At 43.4% G+C, this 22889-nt stretch overlaps 1 protein-coding gene across 3 annotated transcripts in view; it reads left to right on the top strand.

Annotated features, from left to right (window-relative positions):
• LOC126412065 (exportin-6-B) overlaps nucleotides 1-22889 on the top strand; it is a 357950-nt gene that overhangs the window by 121003 nt on the left and 214058 nt on the right. For all 3 annotated transcript variants that reach the window (XM_050081474.1, XM_050081465.1, XM_050081456.1), the window contains one exon: nucleotides 5485-5592. In XM_050081474.1, coding sequence (XP_049937431.1) covers nucleotides 5485-5592 — 108 coding nt within the window. The remainder of the gene's footprint in view (nucleotides 1-5484; nucleotides 5593-22889) is intronic.

The following is a 22889-nucleotide window of genomic DNA, read 5'->3' as shown; positions in this document are numbered from 1 at the left end:
TTACTTTGTTATGTTAATTATTGCTATTCTGATCAGATGAAGCGCCATCTGTCGGACATTCTTTGAACTTATGTATTTTTTTGGTTCTAATAAAACCCCATGTCATTCCAAGTGTGTGTGTCAATTTGTACCTCTCTATCTACATTATTCCATGATTTATTCAGTTTTCAAATTTATACTGACTTCTTGATCACCCGGTATGATAGGTACAGATACACAGCTGATAGTGTCATTAATTACTTCACATGTGTGTTTCCGTTGTTTGTGATATGCTGCTACATGATGCTGTCACTGCACTTGTCAGAGTAGGCTTCATCACAACCATTATCTTGTGAGCCAAGTTGGCCACTGCATCCAAGGGCTTGTGTTTATCTGCGGTGGTAGGTGGCTATTCCGTAATGAACATAGCAAGTTATTGGGAACAGTGTCGGTGCTCCTCAAGTACGTTAGATACTTCAATGGCTTCTCATCACCGATATCTTCCCAAGTCAAAACTTTGTTGATGAACTCTTCTTGAGATGCTGAGACCACGAATCAATTCTGCCTTCAGTTTCTCATACATATTAGTTGTAGCTGACATGGATACCACGTCATCAATCTTTGCAGCATATTGATAGTCTAGTTGACTTACCACAATTGCACACTTCATAGAATCTGTTGTGATCTCTGCATAATGAAAACTGGCCTCCACTTGCACAAACCACAATGGAGGGTTGCATGGCCAGAAAGGCAGTAGCTGCATGGCAAGTGTGGCTACTGACGGTTCTGTGCATTAGCATATCAGTCATGGTAGAAAGCTCTTCCTGTGATGCAGTGCAGTCTAGATCACGTATGGATCACCAGTTGTGTGGACTGGCTTCTTTATCTGTCCCCTGGCTGCCTAAGTTACATGTGTCTAGCCTGGATGACATTTGAAATATAAACACTCATACAGGGAATGAACAATCTTTATTACATGGCATAGAAAACAGAAACTTATTAAGAGTCAGCAGCTTTGGAGAAATTTTACAGACATGTAGAATCTTCTCTCGAGATACAAGATACAAGAATAAGTTCAGTTTAGTGCGTAACCAAGCGACTAAGTAGCTCAGGAATATGAAGTCTATTCACAAAATTCCAGAACATTCGTAATTTTGCACCAATGGTGTGTTGGAGAGAAACGCAGTTGGCATCTCCGCACACGCCTGTGTGTAATGTGCAACTGCCAGAAGTTTCATTGTTGCAAGAAAACCTTTACAGACACACACAAAATGATGCAGGGACCTTACGGTGATGAGAGCTTAAGCCATACTCAGTGTTACGAATGATTCACAAGATCTAAAAATGGCCAGACTGAAGTTAAAAGATGACCCTCATTCAGAATGCGTTTGACATCTACCGACGACTTGTCAGGACTGTCAACAAAATTGTGCACGCCAATGAAAGACTGGCTGTCCAAGAGACTCCAGAAGAATGTAACATTTCAGTTGGATCATTCATGAAATCCTGACACAGAATCTAGGAATGCATTGTGTTGCCACCAAGTTCATCCCACGGCCCATTGGTCAAGATCAGAAAGACCTTCACTTCACAATCTGTGAATCTATCTCGCCTTCTGAGTGTGATCATTGACACATGGTGTATCTCGATACTTTTTCCGTGGCTTTGAATCTGCGGATGAATTACTGGACACACACATGATGTGCATTTAAACTGCTTATGTTGCTAAGAATCACTATAATAAACGATATGTAGAACTAATTATTGTTAGCTTTGTTGTCTTAAGCTTACTGCAGTTAATGGAAAAAGAATTTCACACCAGGCATGTTTTGCTTTTATTTACAAAGCGTTTTCTGTGTTCACTGGTTTGCCTGCTTCATGTTTACATCCTTTGCACACCATTGCTTTCCCTCTCTTCATTAGCGGAGGTTGACATCCAAAGACGTGTTTGTATACATATAGCTGGCAGTCTTTTTTGCCGTTTTCAGCTTTTTCTTCTGCTGCTTTGGCACTGTACCTTACCTCACTTATGGAACTAGAGTTTCATAAGTGAGGTGAGAGGGGAAGCAGTGGTGTACAAAGGATGTAAATATGAAGCAGGAACACCAGTTACTACAGAAGATGCTTTGTAAATAAAAGAGAAACATGCTTAGTGTGAAATTCTTCTTCATTAATTGCAGTAAGATTAAGATGGCCATGCAAACAAACATGGTGTTTGCTTAAATCAACACTGTAGCACTATGCTTGTTTTAATTTTATGCTTAACGTATGTAATAGATTTAACAGCATTTGAGAAATGCAGTTCGTATTTTTGAGAGTGCAGTAACTCTTCTGTAAATGGCTTCAAAGTCAGAAATCCTAAGTGTTGTAGTGTCTTTCACATCTTATGAATATATTTTCCATCCAGGTTTTGGACCAGCACTGGCGATATCTTGTTTCGCGGCACACTTTCTGCTTCGAACATACTGTGCACCGATGCATTGGCATAAATTTCTTTGAGTTTCCCATCTCAGTGACATTTGGAAAAGTCTCCCTATAAATATTAGAGGATTCTCGTCTCCAGAGCGCCTTCATCTGCCAGCTTTCCTCTGTTCTTTTGCATAAGCTTCAACAAGCTCTCTTACCAGATACAAATGAAATTCTGCTAGTTGCATTTTACGTCCTGTTACTACTCTGTGGAGAGCATAGGCATTGAAAATGCACAGATCCAGTACATGGGAAAAGAACTTTTTGTACCACTTGACAGTCTTTCATACATTATTGCACTGAACTCAGCAGCATGTCACAGCGGTCAACAGCATCCATACTCTTGTTGAATTTTGCAACATGTTGTGGTTTCCTTAATCTTTCACCTGTCTTCTGTGTGTCTTTTCCATCTCAACCATTTCTGCAGTATTACAGCTGGTCAGCCTCCACAATTCTCTTTTGTCACACCATTTCATTGCAAGGATTGTGTCAGTGGACATCACCTGTATTTCTCCTTGTTTTAGTTTTTTTCTGTAATTTCGGCATGCTGCATCTGTTTTTGCGAACAGTACCTCACGCATTTGTTCCTTGGTTAGGAAGCCAGAGGAACAGGTGTGGGCTTGAATACCAATTATCAACATAGAGCATATGTCCCTTTCCTAAAAATTGTTCTATCAATGTTGCTCTTATGTCGCCACTTTTCCCCAGATTGTGGAAGTCAGTTTCAGTATTTTTGCCTGTGTAAACAATGAAATCCAGGATATAACCCATCTGGCACTCGCAAAGAACAAATGTTTTTATTCCAAACATACTTCTTTTGGAGGGAATGTATTGTTCAAACGATAATCGTCAATGCAGAGCTTTTGGCGTGGATAAAATGTGCTGTGAAATGTTGCACAAATTTCATCAACAATATACCTAATTTTAAATAACCTGTTTCCTTCATTGTTGACAGAGTTATCACTGAAGTGAATCATTCTTAAAATTAACAGAAAACAGTCACTGGACATAATTTCACTGAAAACAGAAATGTTCGAGAGTATGTCTGAGGACCAATAGTCACTGATTTTCAGCTTTTTCACATGAGTCATTAACATACAAACAACGACGAAGGAATACAGTTCCTTGAAACCTGTTTCTTTCAATCTGGACAAACAAGAATGCTCTGATTCTGGTGTATTTTCTTTAGTATATAAAAAAATCTGTTGGTTCCATCTGCTACAGATTTCATCAGTTCTTCTGTTAAAAATATCAAGAAATATGACAAAACACTTGAATCTGGCCCTAAACCACACTTGTGTCCCGAAGCTCAAGCATTGAACGCATGCATAAATGGACGAAAATCACTTTTCTTCCAGTCAACTATGTCACTAAAGTGAGCTCTTTTCACTTGCACTTCACTATGACTCTCAGACCCATTAGATTCTGAAATATACCACTCCCTTGTTGACAGATTTGTTGTTCCGGCTGTTACTTCGAGATTCTTCAAGATTCAGTCAAAGAATAATCACTACCATTGCTGTTGAAAACTTCATTCTCGCTGTCACTTCTATTGAGAATTTTGATGATTTATTCATCTGTACAACCACATCGGTGTGCCATTTTCTTCTCAAAACGTTGACAGCGTCAACAGTCAGTAAAAGCACAGACGAAAACTGCAACACAAGAACACAGCAGCAAACGCTCATGAGACTTCTACTGTGCCAGCGGAACACTGAACAGTTACAAGGTGCTCGGCACGAATATACGACTGGGTACGTTAATGTGGCCAGAGGCCACAGGGGAAGAAGCGGCAGCCCATCTCAGAATATCAGGACGACACAGGTGCCACTATGGTGGCATGCGTAGACACGTTCAGAGTACCAGGCAGGATGACTGGTGGCGCGCATAAACACATCAGAGCACACAGGGGCAGGTACAAAGGCGTACGTTAACACATTCAGAGCGGTTAAAGGGTTAAGAGAATTGTAACTGGTGGTGAGACATAAGTTTATGGTTATGATGGTGAGATCAAGGTTCAGTCTTCACAATGGGTCAGGAAAGGTTCTCCAAGGCCAAAAAAAAGCACATCAGGTCAGTTCAAATGTGAAAGTGAGGCTGATAGTTGTCTTTGAATTTGAAGGGTGGGTTCATCATGAATTCTTGCCACAGGGACGGACTGTTAATGGATAGAGGACTTGTTGCAATGCCTGCAAGAAAATGAGAAGGAAACAGCCTGAAATATGGCAAGTCATTCATAGCTCATGCACCACGATAATGCACCCGTGTGTTCATCCCTGTTAGTGCATGACTATTGCACAAAAAACGAAATCAGTGTGCTGCCTCACCCTCTGTACTCTCCAGACCTGGTCCCTGTTAATCTTTTTTTATTTCTAAAGTTGAAGAATTTGTTGAAGGCTATTTGCAATGATAGATGAGATAAAAGAAAATTCGCAGACTTTGCCTTGCACAATCCAGCAAGAGGCATACCAAAGCTGCTTCCAGAAGTGGAAATGGTGCTGGGGGCAGTGTATCAGTTATGGAGGAGAGTATTTCAAAGGAGACTACAGACAATAAGTAAAAGGTAAGCATAGAAAAATTTTGTGGGCAAAATTCTGGAAGTTTTTGAACAACCCTCGTATACCTCTGAAAAACAATAGATAACAAGTCCAAAATAAGTATATTCCAATAGAAATGAAAAAGCATCTCTGGCAGCCATGATAGGAATAAACACTCACACACAACATTGCGCAAGGAGGACTTTAATCTCAGTTGCCAAACCTTAATCGTGACTAAAATGTGATTAGAGATCTTTCTCCCAGTTCTTAGTAAGTTTACCTTGTATGTATAGTATAAAATATGAAACTGTACTGGGGCCAAGCATTTAGTTACTCTGTAAATGTGCAGGTGTTGCATACAGTGAAACGTCTGTGTTTTCACTGTATTAATTCAGATAATTTTTTGATCTGAAACACAGAAATATTAATCATCTTGCTAGTTTAAGACATTTGTGGTATACCATTGCCAATTGTAATTAAAATTAATCTTTCATTGACACAGATCTGTTTGAACAAATCGCACAGAAGCAACAACAACATGGTGTTACAGCAACCCCTCCTCCATCACCAACCCATGGGCAGCCCAACTCAACATCACCAGTTCATTCAGGTAATTTAAAATCTGCAGGAGAAAAATTATTTCTATCATCACTCTGTCTTTGGTTTGCATAAGCTTTAGTTTTCTGGTATCTGTCAGTGATGTTACTTTCTAAAAGCAGTTTGGAATGCATTACAATTATGTGATTTGCTTCCACTGTACATAATGGCAAACAAAACAGTATGCCACAATTTTAACTTGATGCTGGGCGTTGTACATAAAAAGCTGTGAATCAGCTGCAGTTGAGGCATTCTTTGGAACAACGACTGAACTAATATCAAAATCAGTCAGTCCCAGCAGCCAGAGACAGTGGTCTTGCATGTGCAGGGTGTGTGTGTGTGTGTGTGTGTGTGTGTGTGTGTGTGTGTGTGTGTGTGTGTGTGTGTGTGTGTGTGTTTTCTACTTAAGTAGAAGCCCAAATGTGCAGCAGTCTTTTTGTTGTGCCAGTCTACAACTCAACGTCTCCTCTATATGGTGAACAGCAATCTGTCCTTTCCGTAATATTGTCATTATTCGGTTGTGGATTTTCCATTGTTTGAAATCAGTCAGTAACTCGTACACATTATACTGTCATATCATATATTTTAAAACCGTAACATTTCATTTACATTTGACTGAAATTTAATCTGTGTACAAGAGCATGAAATTAATAAAAGAACTATTTTAAATGTTTGATGCTCTGTATTTTGATGTCAGTATATTTCAATTAAGTTGTCATTCCAGAGAATACTTAAGTTGTTACTTGGTGGAAAGTTCAGACATGTAGGACGGGTTCACCCAAAGTTGAGGTAACCGATTTATATACAGCTGCCAGAGACTGTGGTTGTGTGTGTGTGTTAACTCTCTGGCAGTCTTTTTGTTGTTCAATAGTGCAATGCAAATTTTGTTGAAAGTTAGTGAAAATAGAATTCAGTTTCTCTCTGAGTGTTATTACCCATATGTGCCAACTGTGATGCTCAAGATGTCTGAATCGGTAGAAATTTTCACCAGTTCTCAGTGTTGACAATATTCAGTTCATTCTGAGCCCTCAAAATATTCCTTAAACCACCTGCAAACCTCAGCCTGTGACAAAACACTCTCTCGGTTCACCTGCTGTAGTTTTGCAAACATTTCACTGTCAGTGTTTGAGTGTGAAACAAAATTTGGCAGTGCACTGGTGCTCAAAATAACTGTCCTTCATTTTCAGGACTCATCAGGAACATGTAAATCACATACATCTTCCAGAAATATAAAAGTTAAAGGTTCATCCTACAAGAGAACATTTAAGTATGTTTAGAAGTATTTTATCCTAGCAGTGTTTTTTACCATCCATGTCCTTCACTGTAAAAACACTGATCCCAAAGACTGGGAAAGAATATAACAATGACCATTTAAATGAGGATTTTGTCATTTCAAATAGATTTTTCCTAAGAGAGTGACTGCAACAGATTGTACACAAAACCATATTCCATAATGCATTGTAAAAGCAACAGGAAGATCTAGAATGCTGATATGGCCTTCTTAAGTAAGTAAGGAAAGAGAACATTGGAAATAATATATTAACCCAGATAACCCTGACGTCCTTCTGGAAGGACGACGTCACTCACTGTTGAAATTATTTATTTTTGCGAATAACGCATTGTTGCAACGGGCTGTGACGCATTGTTATATGAAGTAGGCAGAGTCAGTTGCGCGCTGCGACAGTCAGTTTGACGCTGCCATTCATAGTGAGTGAGAAACTGTGTCTTGAAAATAGGGCCGATTTTACCATGGACGAACTGACTGACCTTGTCATTGATGGGTGTGTATATTTTATTCATATTGCGTCAATAATTCTGAAACTTGTCATATAATATCTTAAAGAATTAACCTATATTATTTATGGGTTCATATTACGATTGAAAGTTTTCGTCAGTTGTAATTCAATAATGTTTTCAACCGTCCTTCCAGAAGGGCGTCAGGGTAATATGTTGTCATTTTGTATTCACACAAAAAAGGATGTACACTGATGGAACTATTGGACATGTTAGAATCAGAAGATGAGGGAATACCTAATACTGGTGTGAATGTAACATTACACCCTCCTCTAAATTCAAGTGATGACATAACAGATGAAGGTTCAGGTGCTGAAGAAAATCCAAGTGTAGATAAATTACCAGCAAGTCAGCTCAGTGCTACTGCGCTTTGTGATTTGGCCATTTCTACCAATGGTAATGCAGTGAATGCACTAAGGAAACAATCCTTTACCTCTGATGTTGTTCCAGGACCCTCCAGCAGTACAAAAACAGCAACAATAACAACAACCACCACAAACAAACCAGCAAGGCTATTGAAGAATAAAGTTATAAACCTCAAGAAATATAACTGGAAAAGTGGTGAAATAGTTCATCCGACAGCTATATGGCCTCTAATGTTCACAGTTGCAATGAAGAAAGGGTGAACACCGCTTGAATATTTCCAACAGTTTTTTGATAACGAAGTGCTTCAAATGATGGTTACTTTCACAAATCAATACGCAGCCAAGAGAAATAGACTAGGTGATTGTTCAGAAGATGAGATGTTGGTGTTTATTGCAGTACTTCTGCTAAGTGAATATGTAACAGTGTCACGCAGGAAGATGTACTGGCAACCAGATAAAGACAGTCACAACGACCTCATAACAAATGCCATGTCCAGAGATCGATTTGACTTTTATCTTTTCCAATTTGCATGTATGCAACAATGACTATTTAGATAAATCAGACCTTTTTGGGAAAATACGCCCATTACTGTGTATGCTGAATGATAGATTCAAACAATTTGTGCCTCACGTGCGGCATCGTTCTGTCGATGAATGGTCCCATACTTCGGAAGTCACAGGTGCAAACAATTCATAAAAGGGAAACCAATCCGATGCAGATACAAATATATTATTTGGCTTGAACCCTACCAAGGAGCTAGCACGTGTAGTAAGGATTATGAAACGAAAGGTATGGGGTACGGTGTGGTAACGACTTATGTTGACCAATTACTTCCACATGTTCCATATCGAATATACTTCGATAACCTCTTTACCAGCGTTGAACTACTACGTGACCTAAAAGAGAGGGGCATGGAAGCAACAGGAACAATAAGAGGAAACAGAGTTAAGAATTGTATTCTATCATCTGTAGATAAAATGATGAAAGAAAATAGAGGATCATATGAAGTTTGTTCTGACTCAGCATCCGGGATTTCCATTGTACGTTGGAATGACAACAATGTTGTTACTGTAACCACCAACTTTGACAGAGTGCAACCACTACGCTCTGTAGCAAGATTTTCCAGGGAACAAAAGAAAAGGATTAGCGTGCCTCAACCTAACATATTACACTCCTACAATACTCATATGGGAGGCATACATCGAGCTGACCAAAATGTATTCCTATATATATGCTCTATAAGAGGGAAAAAGTGGTATTTCCCAATCATTGCACATTTTATGGACATTGCAGAGCAAAATGCCTGGGATCTTTACAAGCACAACCAAGAACCCATAGATCGTCTGACATTTTGTCATCGAATTGTCACTGCATTTCTTGAAAGTAACAAAAGAGTCACTAACAACAGAGGATGTACTAGTAAGAGGGCAAAACTAAATTCCAGATTTGATGGAAGAAAACATTATGTTGCTGAATTACCAACGGACGAGATAACAAAAAAGAAGCAGCAGTTAAAATGTCGAAGTTGCCACAAAAAAACTACTACTATGTGCGTAAAATGTGACAAACCACTTCATGTTTGTTGCTTTTTGTCTTATAGTACTAGTGCATAAAATATGTGTGTAGGTTTTTTAATTTGTTTTTTGTATTTATTAGCTGTTTTAGCCCATAATTAAAATTTATTTTTGTTTATTTGAAAGTATAAAAACCAAAACAAGTTAATTGTGCAATGTCAAATACTTTAAAAACAGGTTCCCTCATTGTTCTGACGTCTTTCAGGAAGGACGCACATTGTTGGAAATACTAAATACTCAAAATTGCTTTTACTTTCTTCCTTACAACCTTGTAAATGAATGTAGATAAGATATAAATCAGTTTTGAAAAACAAATAATTCAGGACTATCGGGGTTAAGGAAAAAGCTGGCAAATAAGTAAAATCTCCAATATTTATCTAAACTAAGATTGCCGTACATAAAATTTCGTGGAGGCATACTCAACATTCAACCATGTTGCAGATGGGAAATTCTACCGTTGCTTCTATAAAAAGTAAGAAAATTGCCCGGTGCCTGTAAAATGTTGTAATGAAAGATTTTTGAAAAAGTAACATGAAACTTTGACACTCACCTTGCCAACAGTGGCATTCATATGGGCATCGCAGTCTTTGGCACTTGTGGTTCCAGACATTGGAAGTCAACACAGTGGTGTGCACACATTAAGTCCAGCCTATATTTAACAGTGTCAGATTGACAACACACAACAGTCTGATGAAGCAAGATTGCCTGTTTGGCCATGTAAATAAGGTAGTGTTCACCATGTGTTGCGGTCTTGTGCAGTCTGTCACTGCTGTGTAATAGCATAAGTTATCAACCTTTTATATATATATATATATATATATATATATATATATATATATATATATATATATATATATATATATATATATATCTAAAAAGAAAGATGATGAAACTTACCAAACAAAAGCGCTGGCAGGTCGATAGACACACAAACAAACACAAACATACACACAAAATTCAAGCTTTCGCAACAAACTGTTGCCTCATCAGGAAAGAGGGAAGGAGAGGGGAAGACGAAAGGAAGTGGGTTTTAAGGGAGAGGGTAAGGAGTCATTCCAATCCCGGGAGCGGAAAGACTTACCTTAGGGGGAAAAAAGGACAGGTATACACTCGCACACACGCACATATCCATCCACACATACAGACACAGGCAGACATATTTAAAGACAAAGAGTTTGGGCAGAGATGTCAGTCGAGGCAGAAGTGTAGAGGCAAAGAAGTTGTTGAAAGACAGGTGAGGTATGAGTGGCGGCAACTTGAAATTAGCGGAGATTGAGGCCTGGCGGATGACGAGAAGAGAGGATGTACTGAAGGGCAAGTTCCCATCTCCGGAGTTCTGACAGGTTGGTGTTAGTGGGAAGTATCCAGATAACCCGGACGGTGTAACACTGTGCCAAGATGTGCTGGCCGTGCACCAAGGCATGTTTAGCCACAGGGTGATCCTCATTACCAACAAACACTGTCTGCCTGTGTCCATTCATGCGAATGGACAGTTTGTTGCTGGTCATTCCCACATAGAACGCTTCACAGTGTAGGCAGGTCAGTTGGTAAATCACGTGGGTGCTTTCACACGTGGCTCTGCCTTTGATCGTGTACACCTTCCGGGTTACAGGACTGGAATAGGTGGTGGTGGGAGGGTGCATGGGACAGGTTTTACACCGGGGGCGGTTACAGGGGTAGGAGCCAGAGGGTAGGGAAGGTGGTTTGGGGATTTCATAGGGATGAACTAAGAGGTTGCGAAGGTTAGGTGGACGGCGGAAAGACACTCTTGGTGGAGTGGGGAGGATTTCATGAAGGATGGATCTCATTTCAGGGCAGGATTTGAGGAAGTCGTATCCCTGCTGGAGAGCCACATTCAGAATCTGATCCAGTCCCGGAAAGTATCCCGTCACAAGTGGGGCACTTTTGGGGTTCTTCTGTGGAAGGTTCCGGGTTTGAGGAGATGAGGATGTGGCTCTGGTTATTTGCTTCTGTACCAGGTCGGGAGGGTAGTTACGGGATGCAAAAGCTGTTTTCAGGTTGTTGGTGTAATGGTTCAAGGATTCCGGACTGGAGCAGATTCGTTTGCCACGAAGACCAAGGCTGTAGGGAAGGGACCGTTTGATGTGGAATGGGTGGCAGCTGTCATAATGGGGGTACTGTTGCTTGTTGGTGGGTTTAATGTGGACGGACGTGTGAAGCTGGCCATTGGACAAGTGGAGGTCAACGTCAAGGAAAGTGGCATGGGATTTGGAGTAGGACCAGGTGAATCTGATGGAACCAAAGGAGTTAAGGTTGGAGAGGAAATTCTGGAGTTCTTCTTCACTGTGAGTCCAGATCACGAAAATGTCATCAATAAATCTGTACCAAACTTCGGGTTGGCAGGCCTGGGTAACCAGGAAGGCTTCCTCTAAGCGACCCATGAATAGGTTGGCATACGAGGGGGCCATCCTGGTACCCATGGCTGTTCCCTTTAATTGTTGGTATGTCTGGCCTTCAAAAGTGAAGAAGTTGTGGGTCAGGATGAAGCTGGCTAAGGTAATGAGGAAAGAGGTTTTAGGTAGGGCGGCAGGTGATCGGCGTGAAAGGAAGTGCTCCATCGCAGCGAGGCCCTGGACATGCGGAATATTTGTGTATAAGGAAGTGGCATCAATGGTTACAAGGAAGGTTTCCGGGGGTAACAGACTGGGTAGGGATTCCAGGCGTTTGAGAAAGTGGTTGGTGTCTTTGATGAAGGATGGGAGACTGCATGTAATGGGTTGAAGGTGTTGATCTACGTAGGCAGAGATGCGTTCGGTGGGGGCTTGGTAACCAGCTACAATGGGACGGCCGGGATGATTGGGTTTGTGAATTTTGGGAAGAAGGTAGAAGGTAGGGGTGCGGGGTGTTGGTGGGGTCAGGAGGTTGATGGAATCGGGTGAAAGGTTTTGTAGGGGGCCTAAGGTTCTGAGGATTCCTTGAAGCTCCGCCTGGACATCAGGAATGGGATTGCCTTGGCAAACTTTGTAAGTAGTGTTGTCTGAAAGCTGACGCAGTCCCTCAGCCACATACTCCCGACGATCAAGTACCACAGTTGTGGAACCCTTGTCCGCCAGAAGAATGACGATGGATCGGTCAGCCTTCAGATCACGGATAGCCTGGGCTTCAGCAGTGGTGATGTTGGGAGTAGGATTAAGGTTTTTTAAGAAGGATTGAGAGGCAAGGCTGGAAGTCAGAAATTCCTGGAAGGTTAGGAGAGGGTGATTTTGAGGAAGAGGAGGTGGGTCCCGCTGTGACGGAGGACGGAACTGTTCCAGGCATGGTTCAATTTGGATAGTGTCTTGGGGAATTGGATCATTAGGAGTAGGATTAGGATCATTTTTCTTCGTGGCAAAGTGATATTTCCAGCAGAGAGTACGGGTGTAGGACAGTAAATCTTTGACGAGGGCTGTTTGGTTAAATCTGGGAGTGGGGCTGAAGGTGAGGCCTTTGGATAGGACAGAGGTTTCGGATTGGGAGAGAGGTTTGGAGGAAAGGTTAACTACTGAATTGGGGTGTTGTGGTTCCAGATTGCTTTGATTGGAATTTTGAGGTTTTGGAGGGAGTGGAGCTGGAAGTGGGAGATTGAGTAGATGGGAGAGACTGGGTTTGTGTGCAATGAGAGGAGGTTGAGGTTTGCTGGAAAGGTTGTGAAGGGTGAGTGAGTTGCCTTTCCGGAGGTGGGAAACCAGGAGATTGGATAGTTTTTTAAGGTGGAGGGTGGCATGCTGTTCTAATTTGCGGTTGGCCTGTAGGAGGATGCTCTGAACAACAGGTGTGGATGTGGGAGAGGAAAGATTGAGGATTTTTATAAAGGATAGGAGTTGATGGGCGTGTTGATTGGCTGAGTGGATGTGTAGGTGAAGGATTAGGTGGGTGAGGGCAATGGATTGTTTGGTTTGGAACTGGTATAGGGACTGATGGAAAGAAGGGTTGCAGCCCCGGAAACCTTCCTTGTAACCATTGATGCCACTTCCTTATACACAAATATTCCGCATGTCCAGGGCCTCGCTGCGATGGAGCACTTCCTTTCACGCCGATCACCTGCCGCCCTACCTAAAACCTCTTTCCTCATTACCTTAGCCAGCTTCATCCTGACCCACAACTTCTTCACTTTTGAAGGCCAGACATACCAACAATTAAAGGGAACAGCCATGGGTACCAGGATGGCCCCCTCGTATGCCAACCTATTCATGGGTCGCTTAGAGGAAGCCTTCCTGGTTACCCAGGCCTGCCAACCCGAAGTTTGGTACAGATTTATTGATGACATTTTCGTGATCTGGACTCACAGTGAAGAAGAACTCCAGAATTTCCTCTCCAACCTTAACTCCTTTGGTTCCATCAGATTCACCTGGTCCTACTCCAAATCCCATGCCACTTTCCTTGACGTTGACCTCCACCTGTCCAATGGCCAGCTTCACACGTCCGTCCACATTAAACCCACCAACAAGCAACAGTACCTCCATTATGACAGCTGCCACCCATTCCACATCAAACGGTCCCTTCCCTACAGCCTTGGTCTTCGTGGCAAACGAATCTGCTCCAGTCCGGAATCCTTGAACCATTACACCAACAACCTGAAAACAGCTTTTGCATCCCGTAACTACCCTCCCGACCTGGTACAGAAGCAAATAACCAGAGCCACATCCTCATCTCCTCAAACCCGGAACCTTCCACAGAAGAACCCCAAAAGTGCCCCACTTGTGACGGGATACTTTCCGGGACTGGATCAGATTCTGAATGTGGCTCTCCAGCAGGGATACGACTTCCTCAAATCCTGCCCTGAAATGAGATCCATCCTTCATGAAATCCTCCCCACTCCACCAAGAGTGTCTTTCCGCCGTCCACCTAACCTTCGCAACCTCTTAGTTCATCCCTATGAAATCCCCAAACCACCTTCCCTACCCTCTGGCTCCTACCCCTGTAACCGCCCCCGGTGTAAAACCTGTCCCATGCACCCTCCCACCACCACCTATTCCAGTCCTGTAACCCGGAAGGTGTACACGATCAAAGGCAGAGCCACGTGTGAAAGCACCCACGTGATTTACCAACTGACCTGCCTACACTGTGAAGCGTTCTATGTGGGAATGACCAGCAACAAACTGTCCATTCGCATGAATGGACACAGGCAGACAGTGTTTGTTGGTAATGAGGATCACCCTGTGGCTAAACATGCCTTGGTGCACGGCCAGCACATCTTGGCACAGTGTTACACCGTCCGGGTTATCTGGATACTTCCCACTAACACCAACCTGTCAGAACTCCGGAGATGGGAACTTGCCCTTCAGTACATCCTCTCTTCTCGTCATCCGCCAGGCCTCAATCTCCGCTAATTTCAAGTTGCCGCCACTCATACCTCACCTGTCTTTCAACAACTTCTTTGCCTCTACACTTCTGCCTCGACTGACATCTCTGCCCAAACTCTTTGTCTTTAAATATGTCTGCCTGTGTCTGTATGTGTGGATGGATATGTGCGTGTGTGCGAGTGTATACCTGTCCTTTTTTCCCCCTAAGGTAAGTCTTTCCGCTCCCGGGATTGGAATGACTCCTTACCCTCTCCCTTAAAACCCACTTCCTTTCGTCTTCCCCTCTCCTTCCCTCTTTCCTGATGAGGCAACAGTTTGTTGCGAAAGCTTGAATTTTGTGTGTATGTTTGTGTTTGTTTGTGTGTCTATCGACCTGCCAGCGCTTTTGTTTGGTAAGTTTCATCATCTTTCTTTTTAGATATATTTTTCCCACGTGGAATGTTTCCCTCTATTATATTCATATATATATATATATATATATATATATAAATAAAAAATAGAGGGAAACATTCCACGTGGGAAAAATATATCTAAAAAGAAAGATGATGAAACTTACCAAACAAAAGCGCTGGCAGGTCGATAGACACACAAACAAACACAAACATACACACAAAATTCTAGCTTTCGCAACCAATGGTTGCCTCGTCAGGAAAGAGGGAAGGAGAAGGAAAGACAAAAGGATATGGGTTTTAAGGGAGAGGGTAAGGAGTCATTCCAATCCCGGGAGCGGAAAGACTTACCTTAGGGGGAAAAAAGGACAGGTATACACTCGCGCGCACACACACACATATCCATCCACACATACACAGACACAAGCAGACATTTGTAAAGGCAAAGAGTTTGGGCATTTTTTGGGCAGAGATGTCAGTCGGGGCGGATGTACAGAGGCAAAGATGAAGTTGAAAGACAGGTGAGGTATGAGCGGCGGCAAATTGAAATTAGAAATTAGCGGAGATTGAGGCCTGGCGGATAGCGAGAAGAAAGGATATGCTGAAGGGCAAGTTCCCATCTCCGGAGTTCTGACAGGTTGGTGTTAGTGGGAAGTATCCAGATAACCCGGACGGTGTAACACTGTGCCAAGATGTGCTGGCCGTGCACCAAGGCATGTTTAGCCACAGGGTGATCCTCATTACCAACAAACACTGTCTGCCTGTGTCCATTCATGCGAATGGACAGTTTGTTTCTGGTCATTCCCACATAGAACGCTTCACAGTGTAGGCAGGTCAGTTGGTAAATCACGTGGGTGCTTTCACACGTGGCTCTGCCTTTGATCGTGTACACCTTCCGGGTTACAGGACTGGAATAGGTGGTGGTGGGAGGGTGCATGGGACAGGTTTTACACCGGGGGCGGTTACAGGGGTAGGAGCCAGAGGGTAGGGAAGGTGGTTTGGGGATTACATAGGGATGAACTAAGAGGTTGCGAAGGTTAGGTGGACGGCAGAAAGACACTCTTGGTGGAGTGGGGAGGATTTCATGAAGGATGGATCTCATTTCAGGGCAGGATTTGAGGAAGTCGTATCCCTGCTGGAGAGCCACATTCAGAATCTGATCCAGTCCCGGAAAGTATCCTGTCACAAGTGGGGCACTTTTGGGGTTCTTCTGTGGAAGGTTCCGGGTTTGAGGAGATGAGGATGTAGCTCTGGTTATTTGCTTCTGTACCAGGTCGGGAGGGTAGTTACGGGATGCAAAAGCTGTTTTCAGGTTGTTGGTGTAATGGTTCAAGGACTCCGCACTGGAGCAGATTCGTTTGCCACGAAGACCTAGGCTGTAGGGAAGGGACCGTTTGATGTGGAATGGGTGGCAGCTGTCATAATGGAGGTACTGTTGCTTGTTGGTGGGTTTAATGTGGACGGACGTGTGAAGCTGGCCATTGGACAGGTGGAGGTCAACGTCAAGGAAAGTGGCATGGGATTTGGAGTAGGACCAGGTGAATCTGATGGAACCAAAGGAGTTGAGGTTGGAGAGGAAATTCTGGAGTTCTTCTTCACTGTGAGTCCAGATCACGAAAATGTCATCAATAAATCTGTACCAAACTTCGGGTTGGCAGGCCTGGGTAACCAGGAAGGCTTCCTCTAAGCGACCCATGAATAGGTTGGCATACGAGGGGGCCATCCTGGTACCCATGGCTGTTCCCTTTACTTGTTGGTATGTCTGGCCTTCAAAAGTGAAGAAGTTGTGGGTCAGGATGAAGCTGGCTAAGGTAATGAGGAAAGAGGTTTTAGGTAGGGCGGCAGGTGATCGGCGTGAAAGGAAGTGCTCCATCGCAGCGAGGCCCTGGACATGCGGAATATTTGTGTATAAGGAAGTGGCATCAATGGTTACAAGGATGGTTTCCGGGGGTAACAGACTGGGTAGGGATTCCAGGCGTTTGAGAAAGTGGTTGGTGTCTTTGATGAAGGATGGGAGACTGCATGTAATGGGTTGAAGGTGTTGATCTACGTAGGCAGAGATGCGTTCGGTGGGGGCTTGGTAACCAGCTACAATGGGACGGCCGGGATGATTGGGTTTGTGAATTTTGGGAAGAAGGTAGAAGGTAGGGGTGCGGGGTGTTGGTGGGGTCAGGAGGTTGATGGAGTCGGGTGAAAGGTTTTGTAGGGGGCCTAAGGTTCTGAGGATTCCTTGAAGCTCCGCCTGGACATCAGGAATGGGATTGCCTTGGCAAACTTTGTAAGTAGTGTTGTCTGAAAGCTGACGCAGTCCCTCAGCCACATACTCCCGACGATCAAGTACCACAGTTGTGGAACCCTTGTCCGCCGGAAGAATGACGATGGATCGGTCAGCCTTCAGATCACGGATAGCCTGGGCTTCAGCAGTGGTGATGTTGGGAGTAGGATTAAGGTTTTTTAAAAAGGATTGAGAGGCAAGGCTGGAAGTCAGAAATTCCTGGAAGGTTAGGAGAGGGTGATTTTGAGGAAGAGGAGGTGGGTCCCGCTGTGACGGAGGACGGAACTGTTCCAGGCATGGTTCAATTTGGATAGTGTCTTGGGGAGTTGGATCCTTAGGAGTAGGATTAGGATCATTTTTCTTCGTGGCAAAGTGATATTTCCAGCAGAGAGTACGGGTGTAGGACAGTAAATCTTTGACGAGGGCTGTTTGGTTAAATCTGGGAGTGGGGCTGAAGGTGAGGCCTTTGGATAGGACAGAGGTTTCGGATTGGGAGAGAGGTTTGGAGGAAAGGTTAACTACTGAATTGGTGTGTTGTGGTTCCAGATTGCGTTGATTGGAATTTTGAGGTTTTGGAGGGAGTGGAGCTGGAAGTGGGAGATTGAGTAGATGGGAGAGACTGGGTTTGTGTGCAATGAGAGGAGGTTGAGGTTTGCTGGAAAGGTTGTGAAGGGTGAGTGAGTTGCCTTTCCGGAGGTGGGAAACCAGGAGATTGGATAGTTTTTTAAGGTGGAGGGTGGCATGCTGCTCTAATTTGCGGTTGGCCTGTAGGAGGATGCTCTGAACAACAGGTGTGGATGTGGGAGAGGAAAGATTGAGGATTTTTATAAAGGATAGGAGTTGATGGGCGTGTTGATTGGCTGAGTGGATGTGTAGGTGAAGGATTAGGTGGGTGAGGGCAATGGATTGTTTGGTTTGGAACTGGTATAGGGACTGATGGAAAGAAGGGTTGCAGCCAGAGATGGGAACTTTAAGTGTGAGGCCTTTGGGGGTGATGCCAAATGTCAGACAAGCCTGAGAAAATAAAATATGGGAGTGTAATCTGGCTAGGGCGAAGGCATGTTTGCGGAGGGAATGTAAATAAAACTTAATGGGGTCGTTGTGAAGGTGTTGTGAGGGTGACATGGTACTAGAAGGTGGAAAGTGGAACACGAGGCTGAAATGAAAATGAGAATAAATATGAAAAAATATATGGGGAGAGATAAAGGTAAAATTAGAAAGCAAATGGAGATCTGGTGTGAAAAAAGGCGAAAAAGGGTTGGTTAGGGCTGGGCTATGTTTATCCTGTGGTGAACTTGTGTATGTAGATAATGATGTGCATAAAGGTTAGGTGGTTGTGTTGCCGCCAAAACATGTTAAAGGGTGGAGAAATTCGGGAAAATTTCGAAAAAACTACGTGAGGATGTATTAAAAGGAGTGGTTTGGTGGTGGCAGATTATGGAAATGAAGCTAACAATTGTTTGATGAAGAAATAATGACGTTAAAACCTGTGGGAAGCGGCTAAAAATGATCGGTGATGTGAGAAAAACGGAAATGGAAATAAAGCAAAAGTTATTAAAACTGCCGAAAGGGTTGTTTAATAGCTGAAAGGAACTGTTTGTGGACTGGAAACGGTGGATTTTATGGCAGCAAAGCGGAAAAAAAAAATTTTTTTGGTTATGGTTTGGAAGTGATTTACGTATTATTACGTATTATTGAGTGTATATCGACGGGATAAAATTGTATACTGGATTACGGTAAAAAAGGAGAAGGTGAATAGAAAGTGATGGCAAAAACAGAAGGAGGAAATAAGACGACAGAAAAGACTTCGAAATGTAACAGTGACAATAACAATAACGATAACAATAACAAACGTGATTGTTGGCTTCAAATTAATGATATGAATATAATAGAGGGAAACATTCCACGTGGGAAAAATATATCTAAAAAGAAAGATGATGAAACTTACCAAACAAAAGCGCTGGCAGGTCGATAGACACACAAACAAACACAAACATACACACAAAATTCTAGCTTTCGCAACCAATGGTTGCCTCGTCAGGAAAGAGGGAAGGAGAAGGAAAGACAAAAGGATATGGGTTTTAAGGGAGAGGGTAAGGAGTCATTCCAATCCCGGGAGCGGAAAGACTTACCTTAGGGGGAAAAAAGGACAGGTATACACTCGCACACACACACATATCCATCCACACATACACAGACACAAGCAGACATTTGTAAAGGCAAAGAGTTTGGGCATTTTTTGGGCAGAGATGTCAGTCGGGGCGGATGTACAGAGGCAAAGATGAAGTTGAAAGACAGATGAGGTATGAGCGGCGGCAAATTGAAATTAGAAATTAGCGGAGATTGAGGCCTGGCGGATAGCGAGAAGAAAGGATATGCTGAAGGGCAAGTTCCCATCTCCGGAGTTCTGACAGGTTGGTGTTAGTGGGAAGTATCCAGATAACCCGGACGGTGTAACACTGTGCCAAGATGTGCTGGCCGTGCACCAAGGCATGTACATCCGCCCCGACTGACATCTCTGCCCAAAAAATGCCCAAACTCTTTGCCTTTACAAATGTCTGCTTGTGTCTGTGTATGTGTGGATGGATATGTGTGTGTGTGCGAGTGTATACCTGTCCTTTTTTCCCCCCAAGGTAAGTCTTTCCGCTCCCGGGATTGGAATGACTCCTTACCCTCTCCCTTAAAACCCATATCCTTTTGTCTTTCCTTCTCCTTCCCTCTTTCCTGACGAGGCAACCATTGGTTGCGAAAGCTAGAATTTTGTGTGTATGTTTGTGTTTGTTTGTGTGTCTATCGACCTGCCAGCGCTTTTGTTTGGTAAGTTTCATCATCTTTCTTTTTAGATATATTTTTCCCACGTGGAATGTTTCCCTCTATTATATTCATATCATTAATTTGAAGCCAACAATCACGTTTGTTATTGTTATCGTTATTGTTATTGTCACTGTTACATTTCGAAGTCTTTTCTGTCGTCTTATTTCCTCCTTCTGTTTTTGCCATCACTTTCTATTCACCTTCTCCTTTTTTACCGTAATCCAGTATACAATTTTATCCCGTCGATATACACTCAATAATACGTAATAATACGTAAATCACTTCCAAACCATAACCAAAAAAATTTTTTTTTTTCCGCTTTGCTGCCATAAAATCCACCGTTTCCAGTCCACAAACAGTTCCTTTCAGCTATTAAACAACCCTTTCGGCAGTTTTAATAACTTTTGCTTTATTTCCATTTCCGTTTTTCTCACATCACCGATCATTTTTAGCCGCTTCCCACAGGTTTTAACGTCATTATTTCTTCATCAAACAATTGTTAGCTTCATTTCCATAATCTGCCACCACCAAACCACTCCTTTTAATACATCCTCACGTAGTTTTTTCGAAATTTTCCCGAATTTCTCCACCCTTTAACGTGTTTTGGCGGCAACACAACCACCTAACCTTTATGCACATCATTATCTACCTACACAAGTTCACCACAGGATAAACATAGCCCAGCCCTAACCAACCCTTTTTCGCCTTTTTTCACACCAGATCTCCATTTGCTTTCTAATTTTACCTTTATCTCTCCCCATATATTTTTTCATATTTATTCTCATTTTCATTTCAGCCTCGTGTTCCACTTTCCACCTTCTAGTACCATGTCACCCTCACAACACCTTCACAACGACCCCATTAAGTTTTATTTACATTCCCTCCGCAAACATGCCTTCGCCCTAGCCAGATTACACTCCCATATTTTATTTTCTCAGGCTTGTCTGACATTTGGCATCACCCCCAAAGGCCTCACACTTAAAGTTCCCATCTCTGGCTGCAACCCTTCTTTCCATCAGTCCCTATACCAGTTCCAAACCAAACAATCCATTGCCCTCACCCACCTAATCCTTCACCTACACATCCACTCAGCCAATCAACACGCCCATCAACTCCTATCCTTTATAAAAATCCTCAATCTTTCCTCTCCCACATCCACACCTGTTGTTCAGAGCATCCTCCTACAGGCCAACCGCAAATTAGAGCAGCATGCCACCCTCCACCTTAAAAAACTATCCAATCTCCTGGTTTCCCGCCTCCGGAAAGGCAACTCACTCACCCTTCACAACCTTTCCAGCAAACCTCAACCTCCTCTCATTGCACACAAACCCAGTCTCTCCCATCTACTCAATCTCCCACTTCCAGCTCCACTCCCTCCAAAACCTCAAAATTCCAATCAACGCAATCTGGAACCACAACACCCCAATTCAGTAGTTAACCTTTCCTCCAAACCTCTCTCCCAATCCGAAACCTCTGTCCTATTCAAAGGCCTCACCTTCAGCCCCACTCCCAGATTTAACCAAACAGCCCTCGTCAAAGATTTACTGTCCTACACCCGTACTCTCTGCTGGAAATATCACTTTGCCACGAAGAAAAATGATCCTAATCCTACTCCTAAGGATCCAACTCCCCAAGACACTATCCAAATTGAACCATGCCTGGAACAGTTCCGTCCTCCGTCACAGCGGGACCCACCTCCTCTTCCTCAAAATCACCCTCTCCTAACCTTCCAGGAATTTCTGACTTCCAGCCTTGCCTCTCAATCCTTTTTAAAAAACCTTAATCCTACTCCCAACATCACCACTGCTGAAGCCCAGGCTATCCGTGATCTGAAGGCTGACCGATCCATCGTCATTCTTCCGGCGGACAAGGGTTCCACAACTGTGGTACTTGATCGTCGGGAGTATGTGGCTGAGGGACTGCGTCAGCTTTCAGACAACACTACTTACAAAGTTTGCCAAGGCAATCCCATTCCTGATGTCCAGGCGGAGCTTCAAGGAATCCTCAGAACCTTAGGCCCCCTACAAAACCTTTCACCTGACTCCATCAACCTTCTGACCCCACCAACACCCCGCACCCCTACCTTCTACCTTCTTCCCAAAATTCACAAACCCAATCATCCCGGCCGTCCCATTGTAGCTGGTTACCAAGCCCCCACCGAACGCATCTCTGCCTACGTAGATCAACACCTTCAACCCATTACATGCAGTCTCCCATCCTTCATCAAAGACACCAACCACTTTCTCAAACGCCTGGAATCCCTACCCAGTCTGTTACCCCCGGAAACCATCCTTGTAACCATTGATGCCACTTCCTTATACACAAATATTCCGCATGTCCAGGGCCTCGCTGCGATGGAGCACTTCCTTTCACGCCGATCACCTGCCGCCCTACCTAAAACCTCTTTCCTCATTACCTTAGCCAGCTTCATCCTGACCCACAACTTCTTCACTTTTGAAGGCCAGACATACCAACAAGTAAAGGGAACAGCCATGGGTACCAGGATGGCCCCCTCGTATGCCAACCTATTCATGGGTCGCTTAGAGGAAGCCTTCCTGGTTACCCAGGCCTGCCAACCCGAAGTTTGGTACAGATTTATTGATGACATTTTCGTGATCTGGACTCACAGTGAAGAAGAACTCCAGAATTTCCTCTCCAACCTCAACTCCTTTGGTTCCATCAGATTCACCTGGTCCTACTCCAAATCCCATGCCACTTTCCTTGACGTTGACCTCCACCTGTCCAATGGCCAGCTTCACACGTCCGTCCACATTAAACCCACCAACAAGCAACAG

The sequence above is a fragment of the Schistocerca serialis genome, chromosome 1 (genome assembly GCF_023864345.2).
Source record: "Schistocerca serialis cubense isolate TAMUIC-IGC-003099 chromosome 1, iqSchSeri2.2, whole genome shotgun sequence".
Classification (NCBI taxonomy): Eukaryota; Metazoa; Arthropoda; class Insecta; order Orthoptera; family Acrididae; genus Schistocerca; species Schistocerca serialis.
The sequence above is the reverse complement of the archived record's forward strand: the minus strand, read 5'-3'. Positions and strand labels throughout refer to the sequence as shown.